This window comes from Homarus americanus, unplaced genomic scaffold (genome assembly GCF_018991925.1).
Source record: "Homarus americanus isolate GMGI-L3 unplaced genomic scaffold, GMGI_Hamer_2.0 scaffold32929, whole genome shotgun sequence".
NCBI classification, from domain to species: domain Eukaryota; kingdom Metazoa; phylum Arthropoda; class Malacostraca; order Decapoda; family Nephropidae; genus Homarus; species Homarus americanus.
This window is the reverse complement of record NW_024737097.1, coordinates 16,117,796-16,140,656: the sequence shown is the minus strand read 5'-3', so window position 1 is coordinate 16,140,656 and position 22,861 is coordinate 16,117,796. Positions and strand designations below refer to the sequence as shown.

At 40.8% G+C, this 22,861-nt stretch overlaps 1 protein-coding gene across 1 annotated transcript in view; it reads left to right on the top strand.

Moving 5' to 3' along the window:
* The first annotated feature begins 1,715 nt into the window (after positions 1-1,715).
* The window catches only part of LOC121873125 (calphotin-like), a 56,406-nt gene continuing 35,260 nt past the window's right edge, over positions 1,716-22,861 (top strand). Inside the window, exon 1 of the mRNA XM_042376439.1 lies at positions 1,716-1,779. Coding sequence (XP_042232373.1) covers positions 1,716-1,779 — 64 coding nt within the window. The remainder of the gene's footprint in view (positions 1,780-22,861) is intronic.

Sequence of the window (22,861 nt, the reverse complement as noted above, 5' to 3'; positions counted from 1 at the left end):
CGTCTTCTCTTCTGTTTACTAACTCTGTCGTTCTCCCCCAGCGACGTGAACGACTAGTAAAAAAAAGAAATATGAACAGGCACGTGGGCGAGGGAGATAAGATTATTTTCTTTTTATGGTATGTGTATAACGCGGTAAAAACTATAAACACACACACACACACACACACACACACACACACACACACACACACACACACACACACACACACACACACACACACACACACACACACACACACACACAGAACATAGTAGTATTACATGCCAACAGACAGCTAGATATATGGTAAGTGCGTTTATGATCGCCGTAATACACACAAACAGACGGATGGTGAGAGCAACAACAAACACAAACTCAGACAATACAGAGAGAGAGCGAGAGAGAGAGAGAGAGAGGAGAGGGAGGACGTCCCCCAAAATGGTAACACACATCCTATATATCCACCCACCCCGAAAAAAGGAAAAGGAAATATAATAAAAAATAAAGGTTTGAAAAAAAAATTATCAGAAAATAGGAAATAATAAAGAATCATAAACAAAAGAAAGATCATCACAGAAATTCGGGATAAAAGAGGAGAAATGCAGCAGCATCCTGGGCCAAGGTTCAAAGATCCCATCCCAACCATGGAGCATCACGTGTGAGAGGGATGCGGTGAAGAGTGCTGGCATATAGATCACAGCATCACGAACCCCTGCGGATATATGCATAGAAGAGGCATATCTGATCTCCTCCCCCCCCCCCCAATCACCACCAAATACTCAGAGTACATTGATCCTGACTCCAGCTTCCTCCCAACTACCCGCAGATGACTTCGTCCTTTTTCGAGATTCCCGAATTTTCACGGTTAGCTATTTTTCATTTTGTTCCCATTTTTTTTTTTTTTATGTTTTCAGTATTGATGTTTACGGTTGAGAGACGCCATTATTCATCAGTATTTTCCGGAATTCTAATTATTTTCGATATTCGATTATTGGTAATTTATACGCTATTCGGCTTTTACGGGTTTGTGATAATTGAACTACTAATGCATTCACGATGAGTAGAAACCAAATTTACATTGTTTTTGTTTTGGGTATTTAGGGATGAATAATTTACAATTTTATTATGTATAGTTTAGGAATATATGTGGTCTGTTATCCTCTCCTTAAGGTACAACACAAGATCCACCAATGAGAGTGACTGTAAATGTGTAAGTGTAAATGTGAGTGCTATTGAGAGGGTATAGGGATAGTGTGTGTGTGAGTGTGTATGAGTCAGTCTGAGGTTAAGTGTGTGAGAGTGGATGTAATATTATAAGACTCACAGTGAAAGTACCAGAGTGAGAGTGAGTGGATGTAAGAGTGTAAGTCCATGGTTAAGAATATGTGAGTGAGTGAGTGAGTGGGTGAGTGAGTGAGTGAGTGAGTAGAAATAAGAGTATTGTATAAGCGACTGTTTTGAACACCTTTACCTACGTTACTAATCAACTTGGTTTTTTTTACCATAGTGTGATACATCTAACACACTGTAAGCCTTTCCCAGTCATACAGAAGGGGACGATGTGTGTTTGTTTTACGTCTATTGGGAACTAACTTTTACCTCAAGACCTTTGGTGATATGAGATGATGTTAGTGATGGGTGAAGGGTCATTTTTTATGAGAGAGAGAGAGAGAGAGAGAGAGAGAGAGAGAGAGAGATGACTTTATTGAGGAAGGAAGAAGAGTTATATCATAATGCGTTGTACGAGAGTGAAAAAGAGCGAGTGCAAGAGTGACTGTGAGTGTGAGATTGCAGAAGGTGTGTGTGTGTGTGTGTGTGTGTGTGTGTGTGTGTGTGTGTGTGTGTGTGTGTGGAAGGATGCCTCACACATAGCCTCGGGAACGTGAAAGAATGTGTCGATTCATTCATAAAAATTGGACCACATTATCCCCTACCAACACCCTCGACCCGGCTAATTACACAGTCGGGAAGTAATTATTTTCTTATTCATAGTTGATTTACTTTTGTGTTTTGAATTTTTGGCTTTTTTTCACGAATAATAATAAGAAGAAGAAGAAGAAAAATAGATAGATAGATAGATAGTAATGGCTTAAAAAAAATGCGTATGTCTCACAGAACTTGACAGACACTCGCGGGAAGACGACACGAATTATTGTACAGTGTCTTAGGGTACACCAGCCGGACCTTAGAGCAGTAGTATATTACGAGGAGTTACAAGATACATCAACTATACTTAACAGAGAAGCTCAGTACATGGGTCTGTTAACACTGGCACATAAATACTTTCACCTTTAACCCTTTGAGGACGATGGGTTAACCCTTTGAGGACGACGCTTTAACCCTTTATGACTCAAAGGGTTAAAACTGAAACTATGCGAAGGTATTAAACTGTCTAATTGAAACTATGGACGGTAACTGACAGTCTTAATAACATCCTGTCTAATTGAAACTATGGACGGTAACTGACAGTCTTAATAACACCCTGTCTAATTGAAACTATGGACGGTAACTGACAGTCATAATAACGTCCTGTCTAATTGAAACTATGGACGGTAACTGACAGTCTTAATAACATCCTGTCTAATTGAAACTATGGACGGTAACTGACAGTCATAATAACGTCCTGTCTAATTGAAACTATGGACGGTAACTGACAGTCAATATAACCTCATCAATGCACTAACAATCTACCGTAACTAAATATCTTCACTGAATCTCTCTTTTTCTGCCATAAGTCAAAGGAGTAAAAATACGTTGATGAATCTGTGTATTATTCTCATCATGTAGGAACAATGGACGTTATCGGAGACACGTCCACCCTCGCCCTTCCACGCCCGTGTAAGTAATGGAAAGAAGAAGGAAGAGGGGATGGAAACAGTGGAGACGGGAGAGAAAGAATGCTGGGGTTTGGGAAGAAGTGGGGAGAAGTGGGGAGGAGGAAGAGGTCGTGATGAAGGAGAAGATAATGAAAGAGGAGACAAAATAAAAAGTGATAACAATAAATTAGAAATTCTTATCGAAAGAAAACGAAGACAATAAAATAAAAAATGAGGAAATGAAGAAGAAAGAAAAACAAGAAAACGATCAGACAAGTCACAAACACGTTCAAAACACGTCTGGTCATGGATTAAACCCAACTAAACACATGAGATAATAAAAACTCCCCTTATCCTATACGTCAGCGTTTAAAGGGATCAAATACACCCCTTATCATAGAAGCCCTTGGCTCGTACACTTCTGTTCTCGTCGTCTCTTATAAAAGGATCATTCGCCGTGACTCTCGTCCTTGTAAAAAACCTGAAGAAAAAATACAATGAAGTAGAGCACCTGATTCCCTCCTTTGATCTTAATTACAGGTACATATTAAAGAGTTACCCTTTTTTTTAACGATCATTAATCCATTGGGCCTTGAGGAGGCTTGTGGCAATAGTGTAATTCATGCTTTATGGGTTGAATTATTTATTTAAAGGATCAAAATTTGTTCTGCGTTTATGGTAGATTTTGTTTTTCGTGTGTGTGTGTGTGTGTGTGTGTGTGTGTGTGTTTATTTTGTCACATGTAGGTGTATATGTATTGCCCTTTGTTGTTCCTTGACGTGTGTGGAGACAGGAAAGAAGGAAGCCAAAAATAAACTCACGCCATATAATTATCTTTACATCCACACAATTCCTTTGCATGGGGCGTGGTTACCTCACATCTTTGTTCCCACACGCCCACACGCCCGCGCTTCTGCCACCACAACAACCATTAGTTATCTGCCTCACCTCCATTATGGCCCAGAGATTCATCAGGTAGTTCACTCCATTAAAACAGTTTACATAAGGAAGTTTTCTCACTTGTATTCTCTCTAACATAATTAAATTCGTTTTGTGGATGTTTTAATACCCGATACCAAGTCCTTAGTAAGTACAGCTCACTATCTCCTCGCGTTGTGTCACGTCTGGTGCACTACCTGAAATATCCAAGCCTGAGCATAAGTGCATATCCAGGTTTTGAAAAGAATTAGAGATGAAAGAAAAGGAGAAAAAGGCGTAATTCACTTTTTGTAGGACATAAAAATAATAAGTAGCAACAGTGAAACAGGAACATTAAAATTGCGATGAAGAACGAGACAGAAAAATGCAGTTAATAAACTGACTTCCACGAAATTCTTAAAAAAAAAGAAATACTGTTTTCTTTTAATGTTGTTTTTTCATAACCTTCATTAATATTTCCTTTTGTTCACTGTACCTCCACCATCCCCAGACCTGCAGGTGAGCACTCCAGTTGTTAATTTTTTTCGCGGTACAGTACTTGTATTACCGACGCTAGTACCCGCCCCAAGACCGTCAGTTGGAAAATACTCTTTATTCCAGTCATATGTGGCGGGGGTCAGGGAGCGCGGGGAGGAGTCGGGAAGCAGTAGAAAGAGTCTGGGGAGGGGTCGGGGAGCAGCGGAAGAGCCTGGGGAGGGGTCTCGGAGTGTGGAGAGGGGTCAGGGAGTGCAAGAATTCACGGGGGTCAGTACGGGGAAGGGTCTGGGGTTCGGGATCAACAGGAGAGCCTGAAGAGGGTTCTGCGGGTTCCGGAAAGAGGTCGGGGAGCGGTAGGAGAGTCTGGGGAAGGGTCGGGGAGCGGTAAAAGAGCCTGGGGAGGATTCTGTGGGTGCGGGAAGAGGTCGGGGAGCGGTAGGAGAGTCTGGGGAGGAATCGGAGAGAGATGGGAGAGCCCGGGGTGATGCCGGAACATGTCGCGTCAGCAGGGCTCACAGGGTAAGGGGGCATAACAGAGGAGCCGACGGGAGAAAGTGCCCGTCAGGAGCTCCTTAATGCCTGTCCTGGTACATTAGGGCCCAAGACCTCTAGCGGCTATTGTTTGTGTGTGTGTACTTTCTCCCGGCGACCGCAGGCATGGAGTTCCACTGTAATTACCCTCTCCTACTCTGTTATTATTGTAATCATTATTGTTGTTGTTCCTATATTAATTACAAGCAGTGGGTGTAACTCTTGTATTATTATTGTTGTTATTGTTATATTAATTACAGTTATTGTTATTATTTTATTATTATTAGCGTATATATAAACTGTGTCGTCGATTTGTTTTCTCATGATAAACGATTAGTTGTAATGAAGATTAATTAACTAGGAGTGGGGTTTTCCGTTGTATCTGACTAGTCCCCGTCACCACACACACACACACACACACACACACACACACACACACACACACACGTATTGTACCCACTATGGAACAAGAAGGCATGTCAGATGAACCATTATGAACCCTCACAACGTATCCTCATAGTTGTTCCATTGTTCCTTACACCGGAGCTATACTTTAAGCCCACAAAGACTCATACAGTAGCGGTTAGTGGTAAGTTACTATGAAGTATCAGATAATAAAAACTAGGATCTTTTGTTCGTCTTCCTCATTTCATTCTTGATCAATTTAAACATACATGAACGTTACTCTTCGTCACGTCTGAGTTAGATGAGAAGATCGTTCACTTTCGACGACGTTCCATAATTGTCTGACTTTCTTATTCTAAATTTATTGTTGTAAGTGCGGATGAGAGGTACTTACTGTAGGGTTCTTATGGACGGTAGAGGTGATATTGGTATATATACGATGGCTGGAGGACTGTCTCTCTCATTACCAGTGAAGGGGGGAGGGAGGGGAGGGGAGAGGATAAAGAAAGGAATATTGATAATTAAGACCCGGATTTTAAAATGTTCAGACGTTGATATCTTCCACTTTTTCTCATAATGGAAAAACGCAGCTAGTTAGATTATCAAATGCATTTCAAGTACCATTCAGATTTTTACCTTTGTGTCGTGTTATTAAGTGAGCAAAGTAAAATGCGTTTTCACTTTTATGCGACAATTTGAGTTACTAGCTTATGAGACTACCGAGTCAAGCTCAAATGTTTGTGATTAAAATATTATAGCAGCATTTATGAAAATTTTAATGAAAACGTTCAGGAAAACTACAATAAAAGGTTCTGTCAAGGCGAGGGAGCTCTTACGCAGTCTATATCCCTTCAGCAGTACTTACAGGCGGGAGGAAGGCGTGAATCCCCCACCAGCAGGAGGTACCGAGTCCTGTGGGCGTGGTTAACCTATACTAAGGATGAAGTCAAGGGCAGCGTTCTCACTCCTCAGGTGATTTTAAGAGATAATAAAGAAAAGTCAGAGATAGAGAGAATAGAGGAGATTTTCTATTGGTCAAAGAAAGTATTAAGTTATCACAGAGGATGAGAGAGTGAAACACACAGGTAGACTGGAGCCAAATTCACCCCCTACCCTCTTTCTCCTATCCTCTATCCCCTCCTCCCCTCCATTTACCCCCCCCCTTAATCCTCCCCTACCAATAATCCCTTAACCTCCCCCACCAACCTAACCCCTCACCCCTACCCCGTCTCCACCCTCCACCCCCCATCGTAAGGGAGTTTTGGTCCTCTATGCTTTCACCGGAAATAGTATAATTACTCTTTTCGCAATAAACCTACAACGAACATCCCCAATGAGGTTTACCCCCAACACAGTGGTCGCGGCGGTATATTTAGAAACAACAATGCAATTAGGGAATGTTTAACAGGTACAGGTAAGACGAGAGACCTTGACAGTTTGTGAATGTTGACGTGACAGTTTTATGTTGAGAGAATTTTATATTAGTAGTAGTAGTAGTAGTAGCAGTAGTAATAGTAGTAATTTAGTAGTAGAAGTAGTAGTAGTAGTATCGTTCTACATCCTCACCCCGTGACCACCAAAATTACCTGCGTCATCATTACCTCTGTCGCTACAAACGGTACTACCACAATCACTACCTTCATCTTGTAACCGTCACCACCATTACCACAACTACCACCTTTATTATCACCATCATTGTCACAACCACCATTAGCACCACCACCATCAACCACAATCGGTGAAACTGTGACGGCTACCACAACCACCATATCTTCAACTACCTTCCTCACCACAACCACCACCACACTACCTCAACCACCATCACTGTTCCCACATCTCTCATACAATGACACAAAGGTTCTAGCCCGGGGCAGGTAATGGTTACTACAGAGACAAAAAGAGGGTGGGACTGAGGGAAGTATTTTGGTCAACTTATTACGTTATTAATCCATTTATTTATTTCTAGGTTAATTATTTATCCATATTTGTTTATTTCGTTAATTTCTCAGTTATGTTTGTTATTAATGTTATGTAACGACTCCTATTGGTGTTGTGACGACCTCGTGTTACTGCTTTATATGACGACCTGTGTTATTTTAAGACGGCTCTTTGTATTAGTGTTGTGACTACCCCCTGTTTTATTAATATAACGACCCCTTATCGTAATATATTTTGTGACGACCTCTCGCGTTATGAGTGATGTTAGTACGACCATGTATTGATATTGTGGCACTGTTATAACGACCTCATGTATTGATATTGTGATGACGACCCCTTGTTGCACTGTTATAACGACCCCATGTATTGATATTATGATAACTCCCCCTTTTGGCACTGTTATAACGACCCCATGTATTGATATTATGATAACTCCCCCTTTTGGCACTGTTATAACGACCTTATGTATTGATATTATGATGACGACCCCTTGTGGCACTGTTATAACGACCTCATGTATTGATATTATGATAACTCCCCCGACCCTTGTGGCACTGTTATAACGACCTCATGTATTGATATTATGATAACTCCCCCATGTGGCACTGTTATTACGGGAGCTCATTGTTGTTACGTCAGACCAGGGGGTATTAAGAGTCTCCGGGCAGATAATTTATGCAGTCAGCAGATGTTGACCTGAGACTCACACAAAATATACAACTGACCAACAAGAGGGAATGTATAATTAATTCAAGTAGTATTGTACTCAGGAAAAAAGAGAGAGTGAGTCGGAACTAGAGCAGGATATTATACAAGTGAAGGGGGATGAAAAATGTTGTAGAATGTACACCATGAAGGCAGGTATAGCGAGGGTGCTGCTTCGTCAGGGATGTAGGAGATATGAATTATACAAGAATATCCTCCAGCATCAAACAACTCAGATGATGACAAGTTACACGATAACACAACGAATTTACATGAGAAGGTAAAAGCCATTTTGACATGGTTATGAGTCACTTTAATATCAATAAAAAAAAAAAGAAACCCGGTCAGCCGTATGTTACTTAACGCCTATGGACGTAATTTCAGATGATCTTAAGGTGACTGCACTTACAAACGACTGATACCTAGCTGAAACTATCACCTCACAAAGTAAGTGAGACTCAGCTGGGGTAGGTTTTTATAAATGACGTAAGGCAGGAATGAGGAGGCGAGCGGGTGGGCGACTCCAGCGCTCAACCGGAACCTTCTTGAGTAGTGTTCATTGTTTTCTTTAATACTTCATATAAATTCCCGTGGAACAACAAGTCTATAAACATCATATTTTAGTTAATATTAGTAAAGTATATGTATCACTGGCCCTCTTTTATAACATAACCAAATTTATATAGAATAATTAAGATTTGTTTTGTCCCATTGAAGTCCCGTAATAAATCAGACATCACATTTTATAATTTTAAAGGATTAAATACGTATTTTTTTTTTACCTTTGCTTCCTCTACGTACAAACCTTCATTACTTTCATATTTTTGTCCATTTCACAAAATATGTAAATGGAAAATCTAAATATTTCACATTACTGTCACATCTGATTTTCACACATGATGGTAAATATATTTGTAACTATTTATTTATGGCTACGATAATAACTCTCTCTTCGATATATTTTTGTCCAGCTGTACCTTTAGGCATCCGCATCTCGTCCCAACATTCCTCAACATCGCCTCACCACCCCCCTTCCCTCCCTGCCTCTCCCCAGTACCTCCCTCCCTCTCCCCAGTACCTCCCTGCCTCTCCCCAGTACCTCCCTGCCTCTCCCCAGTACCTCCCTGCCTCTCCCCAGTACCTCCCTCCCTCTCCCCAACACCTCCCTCCCTCTCCCCAGTACCTCACTTTCACTCTCTTGCTTATTAATTACTCACCCAAACCACCCACCCTCCTCTGGTAGTTCCCGATCCTGCGCAACCAACAACCATCTTTCCCGTCTAAAAATGCTATTATCCCCACCTTTTAATTTTAATTGGCTCTTCTATATTACGTAATGCTGCTGCTTACCTACACGTCTCTTATCAACTCTAAAATAATTATAGCTTTTGTTTTCATTGTATAAGTTAGCTGTAAGAAACCCAATACTTTATTCGAGATGGTAAAAACTGGACGTTCTGGAACACGTATCGATTTTGAGGTGATTATAGGTCTCCCCTTGACCTTGTCTCTGGTTCCAATATATCAGCTGCAACAAAAGGTGAAATATACAAACAAAAACTTCTTACTCTCTTGTTTCAGAATTTCAAACGGTATCTTGATATCTCTTCGCCACTCCTCCCGTTTTGCTGGTTTACAAGTGGACGAGAAAAGTTTGAAGAATAAGTTAAATGGTGTTTGGTTACCTGGACACACGCGGGAAGGTTACACTGAGTAGCGGGAAGAGTCGGAAGAGCTTCTGGCAACTCTCCATTTCGTTAGTCAATCATTGTCTCACTATGTACACTCTTGTCCTAACTTTCACTTTAGCAGAATGTAAACATGAGTCTAGATATCTCATCATGCGAGTTTTGATGTATTGTATAGCGGACTTTGTATGGCAGAAGGATAAACAGAGAAAACAATACAAAACTTCACTTTCATTGAGGGGGGAGTGGCCTCTAGTGTGACGTCACGGTTCCCGGCCAATCATGTTACACGGATGAGTTGCTGACTGAAGATGTGTGAGGAAGAAGATGAGGCATTGAAGTCGCCAAGTCGTCGTTTCTGTATATCGATTTTAATCCATAATCCACAAGTATTCTGTTGTAATAAAAATCCTGAGACATATTCTGGGAAGAGTAAGGAGTGAGTCAGTCAAGTATGAGGTAGGAAGAAGCGTTTACAAGCACGTGCCAGTCCTTAACCACAGTCGGTACGAAGGTATAAAGCTGGCCAACGCTGTGAATCCGTGTTCATATTTACCTTAGTTCTCAACCTCGGTGGGCGTTCACACCCTCCCTCCAGGTACGTGCTGGTGGGGCTCTGTGTTCTGAACGTGTTCACTCTCTGTTCTTGTGTTCTACAGGTAGTGACGAACAATGAAGAACTTCTCAGGTGTACTGTGGCGTTACAACTGAAAATGTATTTACAATTTTGACGAAGAATTCCTTGTTTTACCCGGGACGTCAGTTTTTATCTAGACATAAAAAATACTGAAAAAATACTTGAGACCTTCGTGTGTTAATGAGAGTAACACGATACAACTGTTCTTCTGGTATTTTATGATAAAATCTGATATATTTTAACATTAAATCGAAAAATTTTAAGAATATTTCAGGTTCCCTAACAATAAACAAACAAGCGGTGACAGGTGATTGTTTAGAAATAATTAACAGTAAATAAAAATAGAGGCGTTGAAGTAAAGTTTGTATTTAGAAGATAACTAACCATTACTCAGGGGTTCTGCTGCGTGAGGGAAAGAGAAGGAAAAATAGAGTTGAAATATATAGATGTATGTTAGATAAATCAATAAGGATAACAGCCTGATCGAACGTAAACACTCAATGACAGGAAACCAGTTATAAAAACAAAACAAAAGATAAAACACGAAAAAAAAGGTTCTAAAAGGAGTGGACGACGATAATAAAATGGGAGTAGTTTTAGTGTACTGTGAGTGTGGTGGTTAACACACACACACACACACACACATACACACACACACACACACACACACACACACACACACACACACACACACACGGATAAAATCTCACCAGATAGCTTTTTTTCCCATGGTCAAAACCCCGCTATTAGAGTATTGAATTATAATGAAATACACGAGGTAATGTCTTTGTTAGTTTGATGCAACGTTAGGTTAGGTTATATATGGTTAGGTTAGGTTAGGTTATATAAGGTTAGGTTAGGTTATGTAAGGTTAGGTTAGGTTAAGGAATGTCCTATACAAGATGGAATAAGTAGTTTGGAGTGACTTTAGGCATTTAGGACATGATGAGGATTGTTTAGGGTCGTAAGAGAAGCGGAAGGAAGACTAAGGGTCGTTAAGATTGTTGTCACATGGCGAGTGTATTGATATAGATAGTTGGAGGTCGACGAGAAGTTATATTAAGGCTAGGTTAAGATTCTTAGCTCGGGATGTGGATAGTTGTGGAGGCCGTGTAGGGAAGAACAGGGATAGTTGAATGGTGTTAGAAAGTAGCGCGGCTGATCATAAAAGACATCGTGAGGAACTCCTTGGCTCACCCCTTCATCCCCGTCCCCCACCTACCCACCCCCACCCATCTACCCATCCATCCCCACCCACTCTCTCCACCCCACCAACCTACTCCCGTCATCCTTTCTTTATTGCACATCGTGGGGTTATTGCGAGACTCCGGTACTGGCAACACTGAGTTTGGCGTTAATGATTAGTTCCTTGATTTTGTTTTTGTTTTTTGTTTTTTTAGCCGGAGATAAAACAGTATTCATTTAGATTCTAGTAAAATAAAAAGTATATTATTTGTAAACTTTTAATTTGTCTCAGTTTTATGTCGTGGCTCACCTGGCTCACCTGCTACCCACCGTCACAGCGAGAGGGAGATTTATCATATAAACATCTTCTGGCTGGGAGGCACTTAACACATGTACCCACCCAGACACTCTCCCTTTCACTGTCTGCCGTTCTAACCGGATAATTGTGGATGTGGTAATGTTTCTCCCCAAGTCCAATTGATGTTAAGTTGTTTATCCTCTGATACCTGTTGCATCCAGTGAATAAATGTATGATAAAATATATTTGTTCGTTCATACCAGGTGTAGTATATACGAGTGCTACCTAATTATGTTTTGCCGTCAGGACACGACACATTACGTTATCCTGCCCCTCCACCCCTCCATCCCTCACTTGCAAAATATTGATCAAGTTTTATTAACCAATGAAAAAGTTCAAGGAGACAAGTCAACCAGTACAGCATTAGGTTAGGTTAGATTAGGTAATTCGCTGCTCAATAATGACAAAGTTCGAGAAGGGAACGCCATAATCGCCAGAGAAAGGTTCCCTCGTTCTGTCTCAAGTTATAATTGGTTTTTCTCAAGTGTAATTTGTCACGCGCGTCGATTCTGTGAACACAACTTCCTCGTCCCCATAATTGTGATTCAACATATTTCCGGGTCATTACAAACACTAAACTATACAAGGGCTTCAATTACTACCATGACCTACGGCTGTTTGAAAAGGGAAGTCTAACTAATACCTTTATTCATGACAGGTGATGTTCTAATGGACGAGTATGTAAATTTGAGATAGAAAAATAGACAGAAAACTAGATAGATAGATAGATCGATAGATAGACACAGAGAGCGAAAGAGAGAGAAGAAAAGGTTAGATAATCACACAGGTAATACCAATAATTCCTATGTTTTTAAAGCCAAAAAATATCTATGTAATGTAAACTCCGACAATCTACACCAGAGTACTAAAAATTATCTTTAATTCCTGCTAAGTTTTCACAACACTAATGCTGAACAGATTCACTTACTGCTCTCATTATGAAGACAGGCAGGTAACCTCCCTCCTCCCCCTCACCTCACCTTACCTACCTGGATAATTGTCAGCCTTACATTAACCGTGGCAGATTAGGCAGATTATCACCAATGGATTAGTCATTCGCCGGTTCACTTAACTCTGCTGAAGTGGATGAAACGGGAGGAGTAACAAGAACCCAAATTCGTATTCGTGAAGTGTTTGATGTGCCACACCTCTTCGTTATGTTTATAAGAGAGTCTGTTTTATATATCACAGTATATGAGGGATAGTTTAGTATACTGTATCACCCCTCTTCGTTAAGCTTTGGTAATATAACACATCTCTTCGTTAAGTATATCAGTGAGGCTCGTTAATGTATCAAATGCCTTAGGATTAAATGTTTTTTGTTAATTATTATTATTATTATTAACTAAAGTTTACAACTCATGTCTTTAGTCTAAACTTATCTTCCTTCACTTAATAGCTCACACCTGCCGTCACACCTGCCGTCACACCTGCCGTTATCTCCAGGAAAGACGTCAGTTTGTAACTCATGGCGTGGTATGTAATGGATGGGAGTAATTAGCTGATTAAAGACATTAGTTAATTAGGAGATATTAGGTAAGGTAAGAGACGGTGGACGTGGTGGATGGGAGGAGTGAATCGTAAGTCAATTTTCCATTCACTTTGTTATGGAAGAGTTCAAGAACAATTCAGTTTCTTGAGTGACCCAATTAGAAGCGTTCTCACATCTCTAATTAAAGGGAAAAAAGTAATTTAATGGAGCACTTAGATGCGTCTGTATGTCTCGTGTCGATAGATACAAGATGTTTGCGCCATCCAAGTCAACTAGCTCTCCGATCCTCATTTAGGGGAATTACCTCAAGAATCATTAAGAATCTGGATGGTGGAGGGATTCTGACAATACCTTATACCCCCCTCACTCCTTAGAACACTCCCTAAACTCCCTAGAACACTCCCTAAACCCTTGTGAACACCCATCATTCCTGCAACCATCCCTAAACTCCCCAAAAAACACTCCCTCACCTCCCCAAACTCCTAGGAACTTCCCCTTACTCCCTAGAACACTCTCACCCTAGAACACCCTCACCCCTAGAACACCCCTCATCCCTAGAACACCCCTTACCCTAGAACACTCCTCATCTCTAGAACACTCCCTCACTCCCTAGAACACCCCCTCACTCCCTAGAACACCCTCTTACCCCTTAAACACTCCCTCACTCCCTAGAACACTCCCTACTCCCTAGAACACTACTCACTCCCTAGAACACCTCACTCCCAGGACCACCCTCACCCTAGAACACTCCCTCACTCCCACCACCCTCACTCCCTAACTCCTAGAACACTCCCTCACTCCCTCACTCCTTAGAACACTCCCTAAACTCCCTAGAACACTCCCTAAACTCCCTAGAACACTCCCTCACTCCCTAGAACACTCCCTCACTCCCTAGAACACTCCCTCACTCCCTAGAACACTCCCCCACTCCCTAGAACACTCCCTCACTCCCTAGAAAAATCCCTAAACTCCCTATATACAATTTTTTTTAAGGCCAGGGGGAGATTTATAATTACAACAGCTTCGCGACTCTTAAATTATATCCTCATAAAAGGTAGAAAGAAACTGTTAATGTCAGCTTAATATCGAAGATCTCTTATTGCCACCATAAACAGTAAAAATGGTTGAGTACGTCGTAAACACTATGACTGAGAACTCCAATTAGGTCGTAAACTGAAGGTCGCGTCCAGTAGAGTCATTAAAACTAAGATTTTTTTTTTAAATGTGTTATCAAAAATCCCATATACGAATACTGTGAGTGACTATTTGACTCTCTCTCTCTCTCTCTCTCTCTCTCTCTCTCTCTCTCTCTCTCTCTCTCTCTCTCTCTCTCTCTCTCTCTCTCTCTCTCTCTCTCTCTCTCTCTCTCTCTCTCTCTCTCTCTCTCCTCTCTCTCTCTCTCTCTCTCTCTCTCTCTACGAGTATCACGCCACTTAATTAACGCCATCACAAGAAAACCTCAAGCCTTACAATACTTCCCCTAACCAAACCACAGCTCCACACTCCCTTCCCACAACCCTCAGCTTACTTCACTGTTTCTCACGAGACATTTCAACCAGAGGACTTCCTGTACTCTTCCTCACGTGGTTCAGGTCAAGATTCCAGCCTCAATACAACCTTCAAACATCTTATCTCTAGTTGACTCTCAGCAGTATTTCATCTTAGTCCTCATCCTTCTAACTGTTCTACTTAATCCTGCAGTTTTACTAAAGATTATATTATACTGAATACCATCCTAAAAAAACATCCATTCATTTTCATTCATTTGTTAAAAGATTCCTCAACGAACAGTATCCTTAGAACGACTCTGTGTGAAACTTTCTCACTTAAAATTCCTTCCCAAACACCAAGCCCCTAACGAGTCTCGCCCTCACGGAGTCTTCACCTCACGACGAATATTCCTGTTTTAGCGAGACACCTTTAACATGTGTCTATGATGATGTTTCTGGAAACTGTCAGTAGCGTGACACCAGCAGAAGGCTCAGGAGGAGATGGATCTTGGGGGTGAAGGGATAGGAGGGGGAGGAGGAGGAGCGGGAGGAGGAGGAGAGGGAGGAGGAGAGAGGAAGAGTATGTGGTTGTTGGAAAGTAGAGCCTTTTGTTGAGGTGTCAGGGGCGCCATTCTTCTTGTCTCAGTCAATATCGAAGTCCCAGAAAATCCACTTTACAAGCAAATGGTGGTGCTTTTGTGGCGGCGGGGGGTGACTAAGCCGAACCGGTATAGAATCCTGAATACAACACTCTTGAACACGGTACACACAGCTAGGAAAAGTCACGTTCAAGTCTCTGAAGGTTTACCCTACTGTGTGATTTTATTCGACGGTAAATATCTCTTGTGTGAACGCGATAGTAAATCATTTGTCCCTTTCTGTAGGTGATGTGTATTATTTAGATATATAGTGTTACTTGTGAAACTATTTTAGGTTATGTGTTATCGAATGTATGAAAGGATTAGTGGGGAACTTAGCTCTAAAAGTATCTTATTTGGACACAAGTTATATATGTTTGGAATGAGATTGAATTTAATCTCTACCGTGTTGGAACTCAGAGATTTACAGTATTTTATTTAAGGATTTTGAGGTAATTTAGTTACTGGCTCAGTATAGGACGAACTACTCGTTGAGGGGAATATAATTTAAGTTATGTCCGTCACAAATATGATAAGAAGTCGTGTTTATGTTTTAATCTTCAGCTGTGTTCCTTTGTAGTTTTAAACCACTAATCTGGCAAACAACTTTTCTTCTTACTTAGCTTAAGTGTAATTTAAAATCTCCAGCTGTTTCAAAAAGTACGCTGGTAAGCATGGCTTCGAAGGTCAAACTAAATATGCAACGGTGTCAAAGGCACAGTTGCGACACATCCGGTCTCATAACTGTGTCAAGAGACAGACTTGTAATTCATCCGGTCACCGTCAAAACAAAGAGACATAACTACAGATTTCATCATCTTAGATACTGCTTGAAATCTTTAAGTGTGATTCAAGAGTGTATTGTCAAGACGTGTATAAAAGCTGTGCGATATTGGCCAAGGAGAAAAGTGAGAGTTGGTGAAAACTTAAACAAATATCACATAAGACAAGAACAAGGATTACCACTAAGATAAAATGATAAATAAAAAAATATGAGATGAGAAAATAAAGAAGAGAACGATACTCGCGCTACGTCAAACAATTATTCATGTCACGTGTGTGTATCCGGCAGGCAGTGAAGGGGGGTTGTGTTTCATAAATGGAAACCTGAAACGTAAAAGAGAAAACACTCATGGAAAACACAAAGTCTCTCTTCAAGCCATCCGAGAACCCCGGATTGAAGTACAGAAGCAAAGGTGATATTATGATGTTGAACAGGTAAACTATAATGTTTCACAGATATTGTGACAAGCTTCTGGTCCTTAGGCATAACTAGCTACCCAGATCACGAACATTGTTAACCTCCACACACACACACACACACACAGGGTTATCACTGGTGGTGGGTGTTACAGCGGAAGGTGACGATTCGCGAGACATTTATAAAGTTAATCTCTCCCCGTCACTAAGAATAACTCAGCAGCGTCGTGTTACGGGAGAGAGTTGGTGCAGTGTAGATCCACCTTCTGCCTCCATCATAATGCCGTAGCTCAAGTAATACAGTTAGATGCGATCTCTTATCTATAAGGGGGATGTATATGTATAATTAGAATATGGTGAATCCCCTACCCGTCCTCTACAGATTATACGTGATTCTTATCTATAACTGAGGGTTTTAAGTTAACTCTCTATGTGCTAGACGATTTTGAAGATAAGTGTTAATTTTGTTAAGATTTTTTTTAATTAATTCTTTCTCGTCTATATCTCGTGAGAAATGCACCTATGGCTTTCCTGTCCTTCATCGACCAATAAATATATTTTGACTCACTTTCGTCTTCCATAACAAACCCGTAACCTGGTTTTTGTTTGTCTATTTTTGTTTTGTTATACAGTATCATTATTTTGTACATCATTAATTTGGCTTTTGTTAACAACGATGAAACATAAATCATTTGTTATTATCTGAATGACCTCAAAACTATACCGGATATATACACCAAGATATTGTATTGCGTAACACAACATGAATATCGGGTTGTAAAAAATAATCATTCATAACATGCGCTAAAAAATGTTTTGGTTGTTTTTAGTGGATGAAAAATGAGACGTTTAATTTAATATTTGCTTCTCTGGGATGACACTTTATTTAAGTAGTTAATGAGTGAGTGATGTACTGTATATTGTGTTGTTATTATATTGTAGATGACTGTGTGTGTGTGTGTGTGTGTGTGTGTGGTGGAGGAGAGGCACACGGGGCAGGTAGGAGGGTTGTAGGGGGGCGTGGGGTGTGCCTTGCATGCTGACATTGGGGAAAGTCAAAGGGCTTTCTAGTGCACGGCGGAGGGCACCAGACATGGCTGTGTTAGGTCAGACTGAGGTGAATGTCTCCAGTACTTTCTTCTCTCCCTTTATTGCTGTTGTTATTGTTCATGTGTTCCTCTGTTGTTCCTACGGTTACTTTTGTTTGCAATCTGTTTGTTTATTCTATTTTTTATCCAATTTTCCTTCTATCCTTTTGTTTTTAATTAAATCATTATTAATTGTCTCTCTCTTCCTCTCGGTGTAAAGAAAGATAGTAAAGATAAAAACCGTGTAACAGATGTTGAGGAGAGAGAGAGAGAGAGAGAGAGAGAGCACTATCAGGTAGGGGGTGACATCAGCGCCTGAGAATGAGTGAGCGGAAATACAGGCTGCCAGGGTCCTTACCTGTGCACGTGTCCTCCGTTGTGTGCGTCCTGCTGTGTGTACGTTTCCTCCGACATATAAGCCTTGATGTGTGCATGTTTTCTCCCCGTGTACGTTCCACCGTGTGTACGTTTTCTTTCGCTGTGTGTGTATTATTATTATTATTTTTTTTTTTGGGGGGGGGATGTTAATTATCACCCACACGCCATATATTCAGGTGTGTATGTGTGACCTTTACCTGTGTGTTCTCTTTAACATAGTTCATAAGTTTCCTTTCTCGTGTGCGTGTTGTTCCGTGCAGGTTTTCTCTGGTATGAGGTTGACTGTATGTTCCCCGGCTTCACGGTGTATACATACCGTTGTTGGCGTATATTTTGGTGTATTCTCTTACCCGTGGTGCGTGAAGTCATATTGACACATCTCTTATCCCCCCAGTGCTGTGCGGCTCTTTGTATGTGTTCGTATTAAATATGAATGTGTGTGTGTGTGTGTGTGTGTGTGTGTGTGTGTGTGTGTGTGTGTGTGTGTGTGTGTGTGTGTTTACTTTTTCTATGTGTGTAAGCCAAGTGTAATTTTTCGTTGTGGATGAATATTTTTCACAGCTCGTTGTTGTATGTGATGTTTCTGAAGCTAACAGTTGTACGGTGTCTGTCTGTCTGTCTGTCTGTTTGTCTGTCTGTCTGTCTGTCTGTCTGTCTGTCTGTCTGGAAGTGTCCTTGATCGTCTTGTGTTTCGTGTCCGTCTGTGTGATTTTTCTCCCAGCTGATTGAGAGGTGGTGTATATCCCCCCCTCCTCCTCACCGTGAGCGTGTTGAGAGCGTGTATGTACGTTTTTCTTCCGTGTAAGTAACCCTTCATGTAGGTTGTATCCCACACTTGATCACATGGTAGTCGAGTCTTCTTTATCTCTTATGTTTATTTTTGTATTTTATCAATTACTTCATTCTTTGGGGGTAGTGTTTGGCCTCCTCTTTCTTCTGTTTTATATCTCCCTACGTTTATGTCAAGAAGGAGTAGGAGAGAGAGAGAGAGAGAGAGAGAGAGAGAGAGAGAGTCTACCTTATTCATTTATCTACTTTTTACACAAACAAAATGTCAAATAATCTCACTTTTATTTTACATTTGCGATATTAAACTAAAATATTATCACATTACATTGTATTGTTTTACTCAATATTCCTGTAATATTTATTTTTTGTTTCGTGGGTAATGGCCGTGTGACTGTTATTACACTCGATAATTTTTTGGGGGGTAGCTTTTATTACCGTGTATCATTATCACTGTCCTATTGTTTTTTTTGTTAATACAGGTACAGACTTGTGTTAGCTTTTGTTTAAGTTACTCCTCTGTGTATCATCATAGGTTATAGAAAACGGGACTAGTGTATTCTGATGAGGTGGTGACAAAGAGCCGTGTCCCCTTCCCTTCTCCCCTTCCATCTTACCTCATCATTTTTTGTTTACCCTTTCTCCTGTCCCTCTTCCTCACCATCCTTATCCCTCTTATCTTCTCAGCTATACGGTATAACCCCACCTCTCCCCATTCCCCACCTCCTACACCCTTCCCTTCACTTTTCCCAGATCTACTCCTCCCTCCCTTCCCCATTTCTTACCACCTCATCTCTCCCCCCACATTCCCCAACACCTCTTCCTTCCCTCAACATTCTCCACCACCTCCTACTTCCCCCACTATCACCCCCTCCCTCCCTCCTCCATTCCCCATTAATCCCTCACTATTAGTTACTTGCGTCACAGTTATAATTATTTCCCCAACGACTTAATTCCCTCATTCCTCAACATTTACGAACGCTTATGAATATTAGTGAAAGCTTTGAATGATCTCTGAAGGGATTATAAAGACGACTGAATTGTGTCTAAACGTTGATAGAAGACTCGGGATGATTGGCTATCATCTCTAAACATTTCTGAACTGTTATGAATCCTGAGTTATACATAAGACGATTGTTTATGATAAGTTATGTAATATTTTGAAACGTCTCTCGAGTCGCATCACTTCAGGCTAATATACAGTATTAATGAAGCTTGTATGTGTGCAAAATAATAATACTAAACGGTGTATTAATAGAGTTGCAGCCGGTGGCTGAAAATATACAAACTTACATTTGATTTAGACATAATGATATGCGTTGAATACATTTACAGGGCTGTACAGTACATAAATCAGGAGTTGTTTATTATTTTGACAATAGATGGAATGGTGCTATTCTTATATCTATCGGTGCGGGCTCTTATGGGCTGAATTTTGTTGTAGTGGCGGACTGTGTGAGGTGGGCGGGGGACTGCCGGTGGCAGGATGTGGCGATGACGAGGATGGTGCAGTAGTCCACTGCCAAATCTTGCTAGTGCTTGGTGGTGGAGGTTACTGAGGGATGTGTGTGTGTGTGTGTGTGTGTGTTTGTGTGTGTTTGTGTGTGTGTTACTGTACTGGGAAGGTCATGATGATGTAACGGGATTGTGGGAGAGGGGTGGGGCTGTATTGCTCAGTGGGAGGAAGGAGGCGGCGGCAGACGTGAGAGGTTTGTGTGAGTCCGGGAGGGGGAGGGAGGGGGAGAATGGAGATGAGAGGAGTAAAACGTAAATTCCAGCCACCTGTTCTTCCCCTTCCCCAACCTACACCACCACCCACCACCATCCCACCCACCCACCCACCACCCACCACTACCCACTCACTCACTCACCCATCTCCACCACTACCTTGACCTCCACGTAACAGGTCTCCCCGCCTCCCACCGAGGGGTTGGGCGATGTGTTCGTGGCGTGTGTGTTAGAGAGAGAGAGAGAGAGAGAGAGAGAGAGAGATCAGTTTCTCGGCCAAATAGTGTTTTATATCAGGTACCTGTCGATAACGTATATACAGATCTATCGAGCTATTTTAGAATATCTAATTTCCTAATTTTTCATGATCAAAGTTCACAAAAATTCAGCACATTATGGTTGTTTTTTTTCACCAGTCATTCTCTCATAATTTGACGACCCGGGATTCCCTCTGCACAAAGCTATCTGATGACAGTTGTAATGCACGTAATTGAAGCTTATGTCATTTTGTTGATTTTTTCTGAGGTCAAAGTTCACGATATGACCTTACATCCATACATTTCAACCATTAGTAATAGTTGTAGTAGTAGTAGTAATGCGTGTTGTGTGTGTCTAATAATAATAATAATAATAATAATAAACCACTGTTAGCCCCAGAGATAAATCCCTGAGTTTCCAGACCCTGCCGCGTGGAGGCCAGTGGTGAGAGGGTCCTTTTTTTTTATGGTGTGTGGAAGGGGGGGGGGGTGAAAATGTAGCTAGTTAGAGCGAACATGTAGTTATAGTGAACATTTCGTTATAATGAACTTGTAGGGAGGTATTACCTTAAAATTAACTATCTTAATACATAAGTAGCTACCTTGGCTGTGTTGAGTTAGTTGTGCCGCAGAGCTATGCGGCATTCAGTGACTGTTACCTCAAAGTCGATATGTGCGACTGTTGTCGGTTTTGGGGCCGATGCTCTCGTTTCCCTGAGTCAAAGCAACGCAGACGTAAGCAGAGAGAAGGACAGTCGACATCTCAACCAGGTTGTAACATAACTTCTGGGCTGCTGCTTCCGTTCAGATAACACCTCCGCGAGTCTGGCGTAGAAGCATCTTGCACTTGGTCCCATCCCACCAGAGGTTGTAAACACCAGGGGAGTGAAGCTTTCTTGATCGACGTTCTGAATTCTCTCACACTACTACTACTACTACTACTACTACTACTACTACTACTACTACTACTACTACCACTACTACTACTACTTTTTTTTTTTTATCATGGCCTCAGCCTCCCCAATAGCCACACCTTCGCCACCGTTATTTACCTAATATACTACTACTACTACTACTACTACTACTACCACCACCACCACCACCCCTTTTTTGTACTTTACTTCCACGGAAGTTCATATCTTATAGACAATATTTTGCATTATACCACTGCGTCATAACCTTTGACGCCATCTCATAATAAATCGATATTCCATCAGATTACTTCGACAGACTCGCAGGTACTACACAGACATATCACCGACATACAATCAACCTTAAGTATGAAAATGGGTGTCTTACGATATTCGAACCCATGAATCTCTCAAACAGCTTCTAGCAATACGGCATTCCGTTTTCGATAATGTTACCGTGTATATAAAAAAAACCTACCTAACCTACCACGCGACACATTTCATCCCCCCCCCCCTCCGTATATATGCCTATGTCACGTTTTTTCATCATCATTACACAAAACCTACTCCATACACTCCCAGACACGCCCACTCCCAGTGCCTGTAGGTAGATCGTGAGGGAAGATGATGGGAGATGATGATGGTGAAGGGGTGTGGTGATGGGTAACCTTCACTGCCATATTCTCACGGGTCTTATGTGGTAGTGTTCGAGTCACTTTTACTTTCATCCATAATTATATTTACATTCATGGACTTTAATTCCTTAACTAGTTTCTATACTAAATGCATCTTCACTACCATACACTTTTCATTATTTGTATTTGTTATTTTTCCATATTCCTTCATTCATTTTTGTTTTACTTATTCTCGTTTTATTTGTGGTTGATTTTGTTTATTTACTGTGGTGAAACCCGGAGCAAAAGTCTCATACTGTTTTTATTATTTTAAACGTAGTGATTATTTGTCTTGGAATACCTGGTCTATTATTATTATTATTATTATTAATAATATTATTATTATTATTATTATTATTATTATTATTACTATTATTATTATTATTATTATTATTTTTATTATTATTATTATTATTATTATTATTATTATTATTATTGTGTGTGTGTGTGTGTGTGTATTATTATATCGTTATCGTTATTTCTTTTTTAGTGATATTCTGAGTTACTTTTTGTTCTATATTTCCACTTATTCTTAAGTCAGATTACCATCACTTGTCT